The 18,603-nt window shown below is 42.8% G+C and overlaps 1 protein-coding gene across 3 annotated transcripts in view; it reads right to left on the bottom strand.

The window, feature by feature from the left end:
• Positions 1–1,324: 1,324 nt before the first annotated feature.
• ETNPPL (ethanolamine-phosphate phospho-lyase) overlaps positions 1,325–18,603 on the bottom strand; it is a 17,681-nt gene continuing 402 nt past the window's right edge. The window contains exons 1-13 of one of the 3 annotated variants that reach the window (XM_012727697.1): positions 18,522–18,553; positions 16,086–16,204; positions 15,687–15,846; positions 14,132–14,206; positions 10,634–10,724; positions 9,643–9,759; positions 7,855–7,937; positions 7,046–7,271; positions 6,068–6,222; positions 5,368–5,457; positions 4,881–5,011; positions 3,391–3,458; positions 1,325–1,866 (exon numbers count right to left, since the gene is read on the bottom strand). In XM_012727697.1, coding sequence (XP_012583151.1) covers positions 1,738–1,866; positions 3,391–3,458; positions 4,881–5,011; positions 5,368–5,457; positions 6,068–6,222; positions 7,046–7,271; positions 7,855–7,937; positions 9,643–9,759; positions 10,634–10,724; positions 14,132–14,206; positions 15,687–15,846; positions 16,086–16,140 — 1,380 coding nt within the window. In that variant the 5' untranslated portion in view covers positions 16,141–16,204; positions 18,522–18,553 and the 3' untranslated portion in view covers positions 1,325–1,737. The other 2 variants (XM_004686469.2, XM_012727698.1) reach the window with 2 other exon arrangements.

Raw genomic sequence — 18,603 nt, forward strand, 5'->3', positions numbered from 1 at the left:
ATTTCAGCACGGTAGGGTCTCCCCGGGAGCTGTGGCAGTGATGGGCCTGGTCACGAGTGCCAGCACAGCCTCCTCCCTGTGAAAGCTCTGCTTCCCTCATTGCCTTGTTCCCCACGGCAAACCCAGAAGCCTCTATTCCCTTTCCTCTTTGCCAGCTCCTGGGACACAAGCTCAGCATCGTCCAGCCAGGAGCCACTGATACAGCCTCTCAGGAGGACAATGTATTTACTAATGAGACCTTGCATTTTCACAGCCCTTTTGACAGACTCAGAAAGGCAACTTTTACCTGTTAATTTCTCTGTGCAAATCCCTGTCAGTCACATGTAACATAGAAAAATTAGTTCTTTAGTTCTTTCACCCCTGTCTCCCCTCAGCACTCTCAATTTCTTGTTTGGAGAGCAGAAGAGATACTGGGGAGTCAACGGGACACAGCCATTTTCTCTGTGGGCACATTAGGCCCAAGGGGATGTTTGTGACACCAGGTTCCTAAGGTCCCTTTTGCTTATGTCTGGTGGAGGGGTGCAAAAGCTGCCACCCCTAGAAGTGGCTCTGAGAACTGGGTGGAGGGCACCCTCTTACAGGAGACAGCTACAGGGGAAAGGAAAAGCTCGCTCCCTTTGTAGGGCTAAACCCCTCCGTGGAGCAGGCAGCAGGCATACCCTCCTGAGGCACCTTTCCTGCAACTCCCCACTCCACACCCTTTGTCTGCAGCTCAAGTTATTTAAAGAGTCGATTTAAGTTGGGGGAAGGGGGAAGGTCACGAAATTTCACCAGCCTCTCTCACATAGATAGGAGGTATACTTGTGATAAATTCTTTTTTGCGTATTCTTCTCTTGTCAATTTGTCTGATGGTGATTTGATTTTTTGCCAGTCTAGAAGAACCCAGACAGAGGGAAATTGGCCCTCTCTCCCTGACACAGTTACAAGTGTATGTTTGTGGAGGTGTCCATAGATGATAGAACTTGATGGTAAGAGGAAGGTGATTATTTGAAAGTTTCTTATCCAACAATGGCTAGCCTAGCTGGTGGTGAGGAGACAAGAGCTGAGTACCCTGACTACCCACACTGCACTTTGCTTCTGTTTCTGCTCCAGGTACAACTTTGCGTATTTCAGGTATAGTGTCTGCCCCTATCCCCCTTCAAAGCCCCCTTTCCCAAGAGAGTGGTGATAATCTAGTTCTCCACCTGCAGTCTGACTCATTCATGTACCTGCAAACCTGCCTGTAAGTGATGGTTTCAAGCGGCTTTGATTTTACCACAGAAATCCTTAGTATGCTCTGCAAAAGAGGGGTACAGATTTACATAGTAAAGTTTTTTGGCTTCTATCTTTTATTTGTTATAGTTCATAAATATAGTTATAAATTAAGTCACTACAGATTTCATCTTTTAAGGCACTAAGGCTCCAGAGTAAGGAACCTACTGAACTTTGTTCTCTCATTTCAAACATTAAACACGAGAAGTAAAGCTGCCAACTTAATTTGAAGCTTAAATTTAGCACAATTAATTTCACACATTCAGACATCTCAGTAAAGAATTAACAGGCTAGAGGCTGAATCAACCATCTTGGCGTGGTTTGATCATCACTTGGTTTATCCGAGTCAATCATTCACCTTGCCATGGAACACCTCCATGGAATGCAGACTCTACTTTTCCTGGTGCCACAGGGGGAGTCAGAGGGGACACGGCATTTGTGCTCAGGGACTCTGGAGACTTGGCTTGCTCGAAAAAAGCTAAGATCTCAGATCTTGAGCCTCTTGTTGAGCAGTGAATGTTTATCTGCACATAATCCATTTCTCTTCCGGCTGGAACTTTCTTTGGGGTCCCTGGAGCCATCACTGAGCAGTTCCGAGTGGGCTTCATTGGGCAGCTGCAAGACAGGGCACAGATCCAGAGGGCCATGGGCTTCTCCCCACCCACCTGCAGGCTGGCTCTGCGGACCAGAAACCCCAAGGCCACAGCACTGGCTGCTCCTCCCTCAGCAGGCCTGTGAACAGAATGCCAGCCCAAAAGCGTGACTTCTCCCAGTTCCCAAGTGGAGTGGCCCTTTTTGGTAAACTCCTCTCTGGTGCTTGCTCAGATCTTACAGCTGTGATAGAGTCCTAGACTTCAGAAGTCACTCCTCACTTCTTTCTTTTCTTTTTCTTCCTCCTTTATTCCTCTCTTTTTTAGGAACCTCGGATCATTGCCTGTAGTGGCTGAATTAATTCACCACCAGCAGTGCAGCAGCTCCCCTTCAGCCTTACAGACACCTGCTGTCTCCTTGACGCCAGCTATTCTAGCAGGTGTGGAGTGATAGCTTGTACAGCTCTCTAGATGAATTTTCTAATGGAAGGGATGCTGGCTTGAAACACCACACATGATCTAGGGAGACAGGCTCCCAGCTCCTCACTGGATGCACCCACACCACACCAAGGTACACCAGTCCACCACAGACCATGAGACCCCCCTCCCCCTGCACACCCACCCCTTCTACAAAAGAACTGATTTCTAGAATTGGTTTGTATTGTTCACACAGACAGAAGCAGTCCTGTTAGCAAATCATTTGCTCTCATTCCAACTGACCAAGTGTTTTTATGTCAGAAAGGGGACTTTGCTGACTGCGCGGGTGTCTCTCAGCACTGAGTGTTCCTTTATGCGTCAAAGGCGTAAACAAACAACAAATTATGCAACAAAGCTGCTCGAGTTTTTGCCTTTCTGTTGAGACCTGGGAGCTCTTTCTCACACCCTGGGCAGTTCAGGGAGAGAATGGAAAGGCCCTGGCTGGAAGCACATCAAATGCAGAATCTAGGCCACAGGGTGCCAAAGGTTCCCAGGCTCCATCAGCCACTGCAAGCGGTTTATTGTCCGTCATTTGCATGTCCGTGTGACTGTGGGAGTACAAGCTTATCCTTCCACATCTGCACATGCTTCACTCACCTTCCAACAACCTTCTATGACAATATATCCCCTGCTCTCCCAACCTCTCATCCCTCTGCTAACCAGAATATGCCAAGTCCAAGAGCCGGCTTTACTTCAGCTCCCTCCAGGACCATGCTGCCAATGCTCCTGCTGACTTTAGAGTGCTGTGTGGGAACCCCGGGCACTATCAATCCACTTGCAGACAACAGAAAGTAGTTTGGGCTTTTGTTATCATTTCTGTCTCTATTATAAAGACCCTCTTTGCAGGTCCAAGGGACTTGTGTGGCATAGCAGTGGTCCCCAGAACATGGTTCTTTGGCTTTCTTCCTTACTAAGAGTATGGCACTCAAAACTGCACCTGCCAGACAATCCTAACATAGGCTATTTTATTTTAAAGCCCCTTGTACATTTTAAATTAATTTGCAAGTATTTTTTATACACTATGCGAAGTTTTTTTAGTTTTTCCCCTAAAAATCAAGTAGCAGATCCTTACCTTTGTTCTGCATCGAGTATTCTCTGAGATCACACTTTCAGCTTTGCCTCCAATGGCTTCTTCTAAACCTACACCAAGGAAGAGATAACAAAGACAATAAACACAAAAGTTTCAAAGATAAATCTTTGGAGGCTTTATAGGAAGATCCTTAATGAAGAATAGATCCTTAATTTAGAAGTACAAATATTAAAATTGGTGCTTTTAAACTTTATTCTAGCATTTCATTATGTAGAACTGCCCAAAATGCTCAGACAGGCTTTTTCCAGGATGTACACGCCTTTGTGTGTGGAACTAGGGTTAGTAAGGCCCTGGGCTTCAGGGAAACAGCCACTACGACCCTTAAGGAATGCCTACTATCCAGATCTAGGATCTCCACCACACGTGGGCCTTTAATCAGAGGAGCCGATCTTTAAGCAGAGGCAACATCTATAACACTCAACACCATCTTTTCTTTCCTGCATAATTTTTACGATCTCAGCCCTCTCGCTAGCATTGTTACTGATGTCATCATTAACATCAGAAGTACCCAGAGGGGTGGGGAATTTCCTCTGCACCCCAACAATGGTTACCATTCACAAGGAGCAACACACCTAATTCTCTGTATTCAAAAGAAAGTCTCTGGCCCACCTTCAATAACATTCAAGCACTGAAATGACTCTACACCAATAGTAACAGGCTTGTCCGACCTGTCCTTTTCCCCAGCTGGTCTGCAAGAGGACAGGCAGGCACGTGAGCAGCGCTCCCAGAGTCCAGACTCAGTGACTGTATCACTGAACTTATCCGCTACGCTCCACCAACCCCTGTTCTCTCAGGAGTATGAACCCTGGGTCTGTCCCATCTCCTCTAGCCTGTCCTAACCTCAAAAGGCGGAAAGAAGTTGAATCTAGAAACAGAACTAAAGCAGCAACAAAAATGAGCTAACAGCCCATAGTGCTTTATGTTTTTCAGCATTATTCTACAATACTAATTTACAAGTCATAGCACAAAAGTTCTAGTCATAGCACAAAAGTAAGTCACTTATGTAACATGGGTACACACAAACTGAACTCCTACTACAGGCTACAATTCTGAATGACCAGTAGAAGTCCTCAAACATTAAACTTTGATAAGTGAAGTGCATGCACAAAGTCAAACTACTCAGCACACAGCAAGTTAAATGTTAACCTGCAGCCTACAACTTCTGTATCGGTGGTCCCTGTGAGTACAGAGCAAATGGGATGGGTTTTAAATACCCTCGCTAGCAGAAAGTGAAAATAAATGGTAGAATATCTGAAGTGATACGAGTGCCAACCAAACCTGGAGTTAACTACGAATCCACAAAGCTACTTTCCAGCCATCTGTTTGGTAGTTGCCAGCACAAAATTACATTTCATTTCCCCTTCGTCCACCTGTGCCGTGAGTAGGCATGGTTACACGTGGCCAGGCCAGGGTGGGGGAGAGAAGCAAGGCGGGCATGGGTAAGGGGGCTTCAGAAAGTCCAGTGGACTGACCCGTCAGAATCCTGTCCAGATGCTCCACCATGAACACTGCATCTTCTTCAGTGAAGCACAGGGGGGGCTTTATTTTAAGCACGTTCCTGTAAGGTCCATCAGCACTGAGCAGCACTCCACTTTCCTTCATCCTGTGAAAGCAAAACGAAGAATTTTAGAGATCTAGTGGACTTTTACTGAGTGACTCGTGAAGTGGGCAGATCCTGTCTAGATATTGAGAGGGCTTACACAAAATGAAGGCTATTTATAGACACGTACCGATTAAAAACATTTCACACAGGAAATCTACTTGAGCACAAACGGGAACTAGGATTATTTAAGAATGATGATGACAAAGGGCAGGTCACATTCTGAAACCCACATTCGTAAATTGTACGAGTTCTTAAACTTCCCTTATTTGGAGGACGGAGGGAGTAAAAGCGGCTTTTAAGTGGGGGGCCGTCCAGAGCCAGGAAACCATACAGGCAGGGTGTCAGGGTTCACTTACTTGTAGATGACATGCTGAGCTTCCGCTGTGGCAGGGGTCCTTTTCTGAGGGTCCTTTACTAAGTCAATCCCGACGAATAGGCCAAAGCCCCTGAGGAGTATACGGAAAGGTAACTTGAAACAGTCAATAAACACCACACTGTCACAAATAATGAACAATGTCCTCGAACTTTGGTTTAGCTGGAAGATGAGAGTGATTCCCTCAAGAGTAATTTCTACTGAGTCTAAGATAACACTACAAGCTCACAACTCTTTCTGGTATCTGAAACAAATTGGCATTTGTCATCCAGTCTTTCCCCTTCATTAGGAAAAAAGCTAAATAGTAACTTTTCCATGCTATTTAGCTTCTCAGAATATTCATGCTGATAGATGGCTATCTATGTTTGTGTGAAAAATACTGAGATTCACCGTATATCATTTAAGATTATTTTTGAGAGGTCATTTGGAGTTATTTTAAGTTACTTTCAACTTCTGGATGCTAAAATGATGCCAGTTTATTTAAAAAAGATAAAAAACCCATAAATTGTCAGGAGACCCAGTATTAACAGAGCTTTTATCCGGCTTCTTAAGAATGTTTATGTTTATGATTTTTGGTGGTTCTTAGATTGACTTTTAGTGTCATTTCTTTTAAACCAATAAGACAAAACAAACTATCTTCATTTGGGAAAATGAATAATGACATAACTTCATGACAAACATACCTGATATCGCCTATTAAAGTGTGTTTAGCCTTCTGTTTCTTTAGTAACTCAATAAGGTAATTCCCTACTCTAGTGGCATTTCCTTGGAGATCTTCATTTTCAATCACATCTAGCACGGCCAAGCCAACAGCAGATGACACTGGATTTCCTCCATACTACAGAAAAAAAGATAAATGAGAAAATACAATGGTTGAACTACTGACAATGCTTCATGTGAGATATTTGGCTCCCAATTAATGCATGCATGAGTCTAATAAAATTTTCTCTTGTGATACTGTTTCTTAGATTTAGAATATGCCACAAATCTCTTCATTCAACATCAAGTGTAGGTTCATAGCATTTGACATCTCCATGCTGCGTAACTGGTACCAAGGACTCTCCGGGAACTTACTGGTTCATCTCACAAAAGACAGACATTGTGTTGGGAAGTAAAGCGTGGTTCAGTAAGGTAAATATGGGGTTCTTTCTTAAACAGTGATGTTTTTTCCAAATAACTATTATGTTTAGATTGTGGATCGTACCTCTGGAACAAGTCCTATTATACTCACTGCACAAGCTTACTTTTTCCAACTTTAAAGCTTGTGACATTTTGGGATAAAAAAAAGTAAAATTTCCCAAAGGCAGCCATGTAACATTTCTAGTACTAAACCATCTAAGCAGTGTGAAAGTATTTGGGATTTAAGTGTGATATAAAGCAAAAAGGATTCTATCATCTGTTAATAATGTCTCATAACCTCTTCAGTCTATGGGGGCAGTCATCTGTCATCAGAACAACTAAGATTTTTTTAAAAGTGGGGGGAAAAAATACAAGGAGAACTGTGCCTGACAAACTGAAATATGGTGAGAGTAAAGTTTGGCTAGGGTCCTAGGGCAGTTAGCTGGCGGTACTGAGATTTATTTTTTACTATATCAACAAGAAGTATAATAACAGGCACTCTTTTACTCCTCTTAGCACTAAAGTTGGAGACCAAAACTTACCGTATTGAAATACTCCATCCCAGAGCTGCTGAAGGCTTCTGCGATTTCTGTGGTTGTCACCACGCAGGCCATGGGGTGGCCATTGCCCATTGGCTTCCCCATCGTGACAATGTCCGGAACAAAGTCTTCACCATGCATTTGGAAGCTCCAGAAGTGTTTTCCAACTCGGCCGAAGCCCACCTGAACTTCATCAGCTATGAAAACTCCCCCTGCTCCACGTACATATCTGTAAAGCAAGAGGACAATTATTGCCTTCAGCTCACAGAGCACCCCCAAGCCCACCCACCAGCAATATAGATGGTTGAGAACCTAAAAAATGTCCTGAACTATAATACTTCAGTACTTCTGCTCCACCCCATGATATCTATGTGGTTGAAATATAATCACCGAATATGCCCATGACATATTCTACATTATCTGGGTTTGTGCTCCTTAAAATAAGCAATGCTTATTTTACAGTATTTTAGAGTATTTTACAGTATTTTAGGGAAGAACGAAATGAACATGAAGTAGTTTTCAGCCAGGTTAATCTTCAAAATTTTTACTAATCAGAAAAGCCTGGACACTGTTAATCAGAAAGACTGGGGTTGACTGCTACAGAGCCCTGGAGGCAGGGGCCCCACGACTGGACTGCGCATTACCCCTTTGTTTGCTGGACCTTGGGAAGTGGAGGAGGTCTAGGAGTCGTGGGTGGTGGGCACTCAAAAGTGGCTATTTCCTAGCCAGCCTGGAAGCACGTCAACATCACAACCAGTATGGTTGTCAAGGTACCCTCAGTTTCACCAAGGATGCCCAAGTCCAGTACATACTCTGCCACTTTCTGGAAGTAGCCTGCTGGAGGAATTACTTGTCCGCCACAACTCTGCATGGATTCAGCAATAAAAGCAGCGATCTATACAAGAGAAGATGGAGTCAAAGTCCATTAGGACCCTCTCATACCTCCTAGAAAAGAGGGTTTCTATAGAGCAGGTTATTCTAGAAATGAAGTGGACTGGTGACAAGTGACAGAGAGGCCACTGTGTTAGATCAATAAAAGATGTCCATGTTGAAACAGCAGCTGGGATGAGTGCTGGTTACTGAATTGTTGGGCAACTGCCATGAGAAATGGAGATGTCTTCCAGCTCATTCATTTAAATGCTGTTATCACAGCACCACTGAGATCCACTAAGATTGATGTTCTGATCAGTCTTTGATATGAGCTTTAGGGCTGATTTCCCCAGGCTGGTGAAACAGGGCTGCCCGAAATTGGGATCTGCACTTAAGTGGGGAGGGAACTCCTTCCACACACTTGGGTTACTGTGCTATATTTCTAGTTCTGACCCTGAGCCAGAATAGAACTAGAATTAGTCAATTCACAACAGGAAGAACTGTTCCAGAAGTGGAAAAAGAAGAGGTAAAAAATAACAACAAAGAATGAAGACAGAGCATAGACTATGAGATAGTTAAGAGAACCAAGGTTCCAGTCCAGTCTACCCCTTAATGACTGTATCACCTCAACTTAAGTTATTCATTTTAAAGTATCTCATTTATTGGCTATAAAAAATGAGGCCATTAATTCAAAATATTTCTTCTGTACAGTTATGATGCACCCATAATTACATGGATGTGCTCACTGCTTTCAGTATTACTGACGTGACAGCCTCTGTTCAGTAACTGTTGCCAGCTAATTTTCCCGAGAACTATCCAAATTTGTCAGTAGCAGAAAGACCGTAGGGTCTCAGTAAACTACTGGAAGCAGTTTGTGTAGAGGTATAGGCTGCCTTTGAGAGGAAAAGGGTAAGAAGAGCACTAGATCCCATCAGAAGATATGAGAGCAAGAAGAAAAAAACAGTTGAAAAGGGCAAATGATTCTTCAGTCATGAGGAAAAAAATATTTGAATTGAAAAAAGCCCAGGCTTCATTTTTATGTCAGTTAAGATTTTTTTCATTGCCATGTCTATACCATAAGCCAGCTGGAAGAAAAGGTGGGGTCAAACCGCACTCAAGTGCTACATGAGAAACCCCCATGTGTGCTGAGAACTTAGCATAACCTGAAGACAGCAGGAACACGGCTGAGAAAGTGAACTTTTTCCCTATTCTGGAAGATTCAGATCTATCTTAAAAATCCAGGTCCAGATCGGAAGGACATCTTTCTGCCTTGACTTACTCTGGCCAGACCATCTCTGGGGGCTCTGTGATTCCAGGGAAGTTTAAGGGCTCCTTGTGGACCTGGCAGTGTGCAGTGGGACTAAGGCGGAAGAGCCACGTGGCCTCTTCTTTTCCGTTCACCTCACATTAGCCCCTCTCAGCTATTCTCAGTTGGAATAGTCTGTTCCTGGACTTCTTTGCTTGACCCCTTCGGATCAGAGTCTGCATCCCACCGGGAAGGTCAGAACTAGGCCACCAGTTCTAGAAGGTGGATTGTGATTGCATTTCCAGGATAAATAAAAATAGTTTTATAATTGATAGTTATAAATAATTCACTTTTGAAATATGAACAAAGTGGAATGTAACCAGAGAGGAACAAACCGGGATTTTAGGTGGAATGTTACTACCTCTCTAAAGGTTTCAATGCTTTTTACAACAGCTGCTAAAATATTTCCAGTATAAATACAAACCTTCCTCCCACTTTTATGAGCATCTTCAATAATTTTCTTTACTTCATCTGCATAAGCGCTGGCTGGGTCTTCATGGTCTTCTTTGTATTTTCCTCTGTAAGTATCTGGAGTCGGTGCCTGAAAACATCAAATGACAGTGTGTTCGGATTGGCCTCTTTGATAAAGGAACTTTTATAAAGGGCTTTTCCACACAAAAGAGTATGAAAAAGGTGATCACGTGGATTTAAGCAACTCTACTTTCTTTTGTTCTTTGTTCTTAACTTTATAAATTCTGTGATTACTGAAAGCTTCACACTGTGAACAGGAACTTGGATTTACTCCCAGAGTCTTGCAAATCAAGACTTCATCTCCATTCACAAAAAGAGAAATTCAGATCAACAAGTGTGATTTTATTATTTGAAAATTTCAATGTAGAAAAAACACGCTGATGATTCTATATCAGAAATAAAATGGACAATCACCATCTATGTTGCCAGTTGTATCAGAAAACTAGAGTACCTTAGCCCTGATCCAACTCAAAAGCGTTAAAGGACTTATTGATGGTGCTCTGAAGAAAGTCCACTAATCCTTAACGAACAGGAACACACTGAGTGAAAGTCACTGTTTCAGCCCTTGATTGATTTCTTTTTACTTAAAAGATTGATGTTAATTGGCAGAGCAAATTTTCAGTCACACAGACTTGAGTCAACTCTGAATTTCAAGTTGGCATCAGTGATAGAAAAAGTAACCGAAGGCCAGTAGGCAAGAAAAGTAAAGCAATCGTGATAAATTACAGGTCACAACTGCAGTACTAATTTGCCTACTATGTTCCTCATGAATGGGTTTGAAACCTCATCCTGTTATGATCTGCTCTTCAACTTTAACAGGTCATGTATCTGCTCTAAAGCTCAGTTCCTTTCCCTGGTTGCATTTAGTGAAAGAATTGGACTGGGTCATCGTAGAGCATGTTTCCAATGCTAATATTCTTCTGCTAGGCTTCTAGGTTACTTACCACATGCACAAATTCTTTCTTGTCATTTTTGCCCTTTCGAAACTTATAAGGACTAATCTCAATTAGCGATGTCAGGTGGCCATGGTAAGCACTGAAAAGAAAAAGGACAGTAACAAAAATCACTCAAAACAGGATGTTTTACCAGAAAATGAAAACCAAAATTGTGCATTATCCAAACAGGATCACAGCATTGGTCCAGATTTAAGTATCTAGGGTCTAATGGTTCATGGGAACACAGGCTATTTAATTTGTTCAGTTCTCCTTCATGTAATAAAACCAAGTATGTATACTCAGAGATAATTAAGTGGGTAAGCAATTCTTCTGATTATTAGCACAGATAAGTCAGATTACTTAAGTATGAAAAATTCTGTTCTTTCAGGAATGACTCCTATGTTGTACCCCTATTCTTTAAATACTTTTGATATATTGTAGCACATTTTTAAAACTTTATATCCTACGATGAGTGAGTTTCTGATTGAGATGGCTTCTAAAGCATGTCCAGTTGCACCGACTGGGCAAATACTAGTTGGCAAGGAAGAGGAGCTGTGTCTGAGAACTAAGATTGAGATGTGACCAATGACTATGAAACTGCTTCCTCTCACTTAAAATATAGGCAGTTATGATAGTTCCTGCTCTATCTTTTGCCAGAGATATAACTGGGAGATCTGGAAAAGTACAAAAAGTTCATGAATACAGCAAAGAGGGAGCATTTCCTCCACTACAGATTATGAAGTTATGTTTTGTTTTGCTACAAGAATAAGAACAGAGACCGCTGAGGCAGAAGGTGAGCTCAGAGACACATCAACATGTATGATGTACCACAGCATATGCTGATAGGGTCCAACTAAGTAAATTATAAAGGTAGCAGAAGAAAACAACAACTTTGTGATTTGGGAGTAGAGTAAGTGGGGGTGAGGGCAGGGGAAGAGGGCTACAACTTAGAAAACAAACCATCAGGTAAAATTTTATCTATTTGATTTGATCACAATTAAAGATTAGCATTTAAGGGTAGCATGGACAAAGGTAAGAGAGACATGATAAAAGGGGTGAGTGCCAAAAGTGGTGGTTCTCAACTCTGTCCAAATAGTAGGCACAGGGGGAAATTTAAAACACCTGGAGTCCACCTCAGAGATTCTCTTTAATTGCTCTGGGTGGGGCCTGGGCACTGGCATTTGAAAAACACTTCTCCAGATAATTATGAAGTCCAATCAAAGTTGAGATCCTCTGATGTAAGAGTCTGTAAGTAAATACTAACCAACAGAAAAAGGAGGGAATGTAATAGAAGTATGTAAGACTGTCTGAAAGTTTGTTCTGTCAAATTACATAGAAAAAGGGACAAAGTAAATGAGCAGGTAATTCTCAGAAATCACAAATGTATAACAAACATATAAAGAGAAAGATTCATGAACAGGTAACTGAATTAAACCACTAGTATCTTTTTATACCTAATAAAGAAAAAGCAGAAGGCAGGGTACTATTAGGTTTTGCTGAAAACATAGCAGAATGGGAAATTCTAGTCCCTGTTGTAGAGTCTTTCTTCCACCCGGGAGCTGTAAGTATTTTGGCATATTAGCAATATCTGTGCCCCTATTAGAAATCCTGTTTCTGGGTATTTTCCTCTAAAAAATTCTCAGAAAAGTCACAAGGGCATGCTCTTCACAGATGCTAGCGGCAGCACTGCTTATGTAGCTGGGAGTCAAGGGCAAGCCTCCAGTATTCATGGGGGTGGTGGTGGGGACCATATGGTTGAGCTCAAGCCACACTGCTGCTCATGAAACTACTGAGCATTTGAAATGCAGGAGTTGGAACGAGTGTGTTGTTAATGTATACTCTTACTGATTGTGAAGACTTAATACAAAGAAAGAAAGAAAATACAAAAAGCTTTTAGATTGACTGCATGTTGAAATGACATGTTGGCCAATGGGATGCCCAGAACAATTTAAACTCCACATTATATTGAAATTCCACATTATATTTGTATCGGACAGTGCTGAGTTAGAAGAATAAAGGTACACCCAGCAATACCGTCTTGAAACAGTGCTGAGGGAAAGAAGTCAGAAACAGAAAGAGATCTATAGTTGTTTTTGTAAAAATTAAAATAGATGCACATAAATAGTACACATTTTTCAAGAATACAAAAATAACAGAAATTCATTAGAAGAGTTAATAGGGGAGGGAGAATGAGAATAAGAATAAAAAAGGTCCTTCCCTGGTGTGCAATGGGTTAAAGTGCAGCACTATAAAGCTATTGCAGCCACTGCTGCACAAGTTTGATTCCTGGTTAGGGAGATGACCCACATGGCACAGCAGACCTCTCCTAACCCGCCCACTGCTCCCCTCAGCAGTGTATTTCAGTAGATCTGCCTGTTCTGCTCCCCACTCTGTCTCTGGTGGATCCTTTCACCCCTGCACCTCTGGCCTGTACCCCAGCTCTATATGCATAAGTAAACAAATCTTTAAAAAAAAAATCAATTGTGGACAGCAAAATAATGCCACCTCACTCCAGCTGCCCACCACCTAGTCTTTGGAGCCTAAGAATGTGTCGTGCAGCAAAAAGGACTATGGTGTAATGGTCAAATTACACATGCTTTAAGGAGATGGAAAGATAATCCTGAAAGGTACAAAGGAATCACAAGGGTCTTTGCAAGTGAAAGCAGCTGGCAGGGGGATAGTGGTCAGAGACACAGAAGCCACAAGATGATGGAAAAAGAGGCAGAAGTATGAAACAGGCTGGCTCTCAAGATATAGGAGAGAGCCAAGGAACTAGGATGGGACAAGGCAAGGAAACAGATTCTCTCTGTCATGTCTCCACAAGGAGTTCAGTCCTGTTGACACATTGATTTTTGCTCCATGAGACCCATTTTAGATTTCTGACCCCCAGAACTGTAGGACAGTTGTGTGTGGCTCAAGTCACATATAGTAATTGTTTACAGCAAGAGAAAGCAAAGATACCAACCAACACATGTTCAATTCAACACTCTGTGTTTGAGACTAGTGGGATGAAGAGGTAGGCAGAAAAAAAGGCAAGTGAAAGAATTTTAGTAAAGATAAAAGTTGTAGATTTCATGTGTAAGATGCAATAAATTTGTCAAAGGAAATTTGACTGTCACATGCTGAGAAAGTACCCTAGTTGTTACCTTTCAAGTTAATTAGAGTAGGTAATCCCAAAAGTGAAATGAAAGCCTGGTCTTTTAGCATATTGGTTATGTTTTAAAAAAAAATAGTTATTCATCTATTATGGGAGTTCAGTAAATAAAAAAACTGTGTGAAGAGTTAGCCTGAGTCACACATAGCTGCTGCAGCAGCAGTGAACAATGAATAATGGGAAGGAATTCAGAATCCTCCAGGCCTAAGCCTGCGTTGACTCCCCCATACATAAAAGCCACAGTGCCATCTCTCCCCTCCTCCATCCACACTCATGGTATTAAATAGATGGGACCAGTCACTGCTATCTTGTCTCAGAGGGACCTTCTTAGAAGTCTTGTTTCCAGGACTTACTGGTCAAGGGTAATCACATCTTGGTGGCCTCTGAAGTGTCGAGCCAGTCGTAACGCCAAGTCATTGGCTTCAGATCTATTAAGACAATAGAGAGAGGGGACAATATGGCTGAAACACTTTTAAAAATTATTCAAAATGTTAATTACAAAAGTGCTATGACTAATTATTCAGAAATGTATAAAGGAAGAATCTGAAGTCCTCTCTGCCCCTTCAATCTTGACCCGTAAATATCAATCCATCCTTCTAATACTAGTTCACCCGATGCCTTCAGCAAAGGAGATGCAGAGACATCCCATACAAAGAAAGGCTGTGCTGTTCACATCCCAGTGGAGCCCTGTCCTATCCGCAGCCAGCTAACTTGGAAAAAGAAGTTAGCTGAGAAGCCTGCAACAGGCTCAATCTCAGTAGGCCTGTGAGGAACTATTCGCTGGCTACTATTGTATTTGTTCATTATTTGGTAAGTCCTTATCTACAAAGTGAAGATTGTATTTTTTCTGTCTGGTTCAGAGACTAAATATACTACTCAGTGTATTTTATTTGTGCCATGATCTATGCCAAGTGTTATACTGTATTTGTTCACATAATTACTCTGCAAGGCAGAGACTGCCATCTCCTTTACAGGGACAAGGAAAAAGCCTCAGGCAGGGTAAGTAACTGGAACAAATTCTCACTTCAGAAGAGGTGGAGCCAGCATTTGGACTGAAGCCAGTTTAAGTTCAAGATTATTCTTTGCGCTTTTGAAATGTAATACTGACTAGAGAAAAGTGGGTCACAGCATATTTCAAACACTTTCTGAATTCCTACTAGCTAATACATATAAATATATACCTGAGTTTATCCTGCATATTCAGGTTACCTTCCAATATAACAATGCATTGTAAGCTTTTTATATATCATTTGCATATATGTTCAGAAATATAACTTTAACTGTCTGGGTAATATTCCATAAGACTGGCATATAACACTTTGAACTTACAGAATATAAATTTGGAACATTTTCTATTTGTTTGGGGGAAAGACATTCAATTACCTAAGAAAACAAGTCACTCAAACATCCTACAAAAATTACACCTTATTTAACAGAGTTCTTTCTTTGCTAAAATTCCTCATTTATGCCCTGATTGAGGTATCTCAGTTCACTGAGCATGTAGTTACTTTACTTTACCCATGGACTGGTTAGGTTTTTCTCAGAAATCCTGGACTTGAGTATGTCTGCCATGGTTATGACCTGTAAGTATTGATTCTTTAGGGACACCTGAGGGCACACTCTTCTCCAGGAGTCATGGTGCTGAAGTTTGGAGTGGCTTCACATCCTAACCATGGCACAGCTGATACAGGCCGTGCTGGTAATCCTGACACCTGCTCTTCATATCCTGTCTTATCTAACAGGCTCATGAAGAGAAGCAAAAACACCACGACTCAGGTCCCCCCATGTGGTCACTTGGTAAATGGCAAGAATGGATGTCGCACTCCTTCACTAATGGGAAATAAAGGTATGTGTGACAAATACAGAGATTCGTGGCCACAGGGAGAGGAAGGACACCCGGAAACATACCCAGAATTTGTAAAATAGAAAACAGAGAGTTTCTCCGGCAGGGTTGCTGAAAGGCGCTTGGCATATTCGACCATGTTGTCGTGGAGGAATCGAGAATTTGTATTTAGCAGTTCCATCTGCTTGAAGGCAGCTTTGACCACTTCTGGGTGACAGTGTCCCACTAAAATTTAGAAGACAAAAACCCCAGAAATGAGTTCCAATTCTAAAGGCCTGGCAAGTGAGAGGGATTCGGAAGCAAGAAAAAAAGTTCCTCTCATTTCTTGCTCCAACTTTTCCCTGTGAGGTGTGGCCTCACAGAGCAAAGGTACTGCAGCCAAATCCCTTCCTGGGATAAATGTCTGTGGTGCCAGCCTGCTGGCTCCATACACTCTCTTCAAGGCACAAGGCCAAGCTACTCACCGTGGGCCACATTGTTGATGCAGTCCAAGTACCGATCACCTTTCTCATCGAACATGTACTGCCGCTGCGCGCTCACTATTTTGATGGGATCTGCCGCAAAGAAAACTTTGCATGATGGCCTAGAAATAATGACAGAAAAGGTTACGTCTGCTAGGAAATCTCAGTGTCTTTCTTTCCAATAAAGGTCATGATCAGTGGAAATTTACCATCCATCAAGGAAAAGGAAAACAAGCTGGGTGACAGGTGACTGTTGTTATTATCATTCTGGAGCCTTCGCCTTAATTCTCCGTGGGTGGTGCTGCACACATTTGTTCAGTTTGCCACATTCAATTTGACGTGATTTGACAACTTCAGAAGCACACAGATCAAGTCTGACAAGTTTACTTATATAACCAAGAACTTATTTTCATTTGGAAAATCTTGATTTCTCAAAAAAAAAGGCACTCCCCCCCCCCCCCGGGAGGCTATGCTGACCTTATTTCATCCTCCCAACAATCACTGAAATAAGGTAGGGAAGTGCACGGGACTATGGTGATGGCATATGGGTGACTCAGTGATGGGAAGCCCATGAGGATTACAACTGAGATGAAAAAAAAAAATGTACAAAATGATGTAAAAATAAACTGTTATACTATTTTTAAAAAATCGCTGAAGTAAGACTTATTATTCGCATCATTATGTGAGGGTAAGAAGGCACAGGAAAATTACACTTATTTCTGCTTATATGGCCACTATGTGATGGAACTAGAATTCCAGAGTAGACTGTCTCATGTCTCTCTTTCCTTCTAATTAAATTTATAAGAAAAAGACTAATACTAAAAGCTAAATACAAATATCTAAATGTTAACTACCATGAAGGAGATTTTTATGGGAGATCATTTTCATGTCTTTTGAGTAGTACATATGTACTATATATCTAACTGTTTATTTGTTAAATAATTACATGTTAAATTCTATTATTCAATAATGAAATCCAGTTATTCTGTGATCGCCAACCCCCAGTCCAACCTTTTGAGCATAGTAAAATCATTGAAATTTCTTGGTTCTCTGGGTGACGTTCTGAAGCATACATTTTAGCAACATCAAGGTATCACAAACTTTTGAATTTTGGCTGCATGGACACTTAGGAACTGAAAACAAAATATATTTAGTGACTGCCTGCACAAAACCCACAAGCACTGGAATTCCTGCTAGGAGGAACTGAAGGCATGTTAAGTGCAATTAATACGTCACTGTTTAGAAAGTATTTTCACGTTCATGAATATGTTATCTTAAAAATTAAAAGTGCTTAAGATAAAACATTAATCAACTAAAAGTAATATGTACTGAGAAATTTTTATGGGCTCATCCTCAGCCTTTAGTCGATACCTGGGAAACCTGGATTCTGAATGTCGACAGAAAAAGGCAGACTTCACCTTGCTTTCCAGTACTTCCCCCCCCTACACACCCCCCCCTGCAGGTAAAATCCTCCCAGTCAGTTCATGGCTACATTTGTCTCCTTCCAGAATTTGTTCAGTTCGTGCCAGCAATCATTAGGTTCCCACTGAGCTCTAGTTATATAGAATCGAACATTTATACAAAGGAGCAGCGATCAGAAAAAGACGGGGTGACTGTGTCGGGAGGGAGCAATCTGACCGTGGCGTGGAGACCGGGGAGTGGGGACATTAGTGCCCTAAACCAGCCAGAACCCCGCGGGTGGATGGGGACCAGGGACAGGCACTTCCAGGGGACTCAGTTCCCGCCGTGCGCATCGCTGTCGCGTAAATACTGCAGACTAAATACTGCAAAATGTTGCTGACCCTCCAGTGGCCGGGGTGGCCGTGGCCAGTCACCCCTCGCAGGGAACTGCGACTTTTCAAAAGCCTGCTCAGGAAATGGTGGCAGGAATCTGGGGACGATAACGATGGAAGAAAAAAAAAAATCAGGAATAAAACAAAAACAGCAGCTCCCGCTCCTCTCAGCCGCTCGCTCGGGACGAAGCGCTGCTCCTGCTCACGGGACAGACTGACTCGCCAGGGGCCGCCGGGGAAGGGGTCTGTCCATGGGGCCAGCGCAGGGACGACTGCACGTCCGGGGGGGGACACTGAGCGGCACCCCGAGTCGTCAGGACACAGGCACAACCCGGGCAGCGCGCGGGAAGGCGGCGCCCGCGGGGGACCCGGCGCGGAGAGGGCACCCAATCTTAGGGTGTTTTCCGAGTGTTCCGCCCGCTGTACCCCTTCACCTGCGAGGCGAGCACGCAGGGCGGAAAAAGCGCCCCCTCCACAGACGCTGTCAGCATCAGCTTCTGTCAGCGCTCGGAGACTTCTGAGGTCGCCGTCTGGAAAAACTTTTGACTCGGGGGAGGGATGGCGGAGAGCTACACCTCCCTCCCGGGCCCAGCACAGAACGGCCTCGTCCTCCCAGGGCTGTGAATCTCGGGGTTCGCTCCCTCACCTGGCAGCCCCCTTTCTCCCGGGAGCGTCCGACCCCAGCAGCGCGCGAAAGGCGCGAGGCAGCGAGCGCGACGCGCGCGCCC

The sequence above is a fragment of the Condylura cristata genome, unplaced genomic scaffold (assembly GCF_000260355.1).
Source record: "Condylura cristata isolate star-nosed mole 26May11 unplaced genomic scaffold, ConCri1.0 scaffold00021, whole genome shotgun sequence".
Classification (NCBI taxonomy): domain Eukaryota; kingdom Metazoa; phylum Chordata; class Mammalia; order Eulipotyphla; family Talpidae; genus Condylura; species Condylura cristata.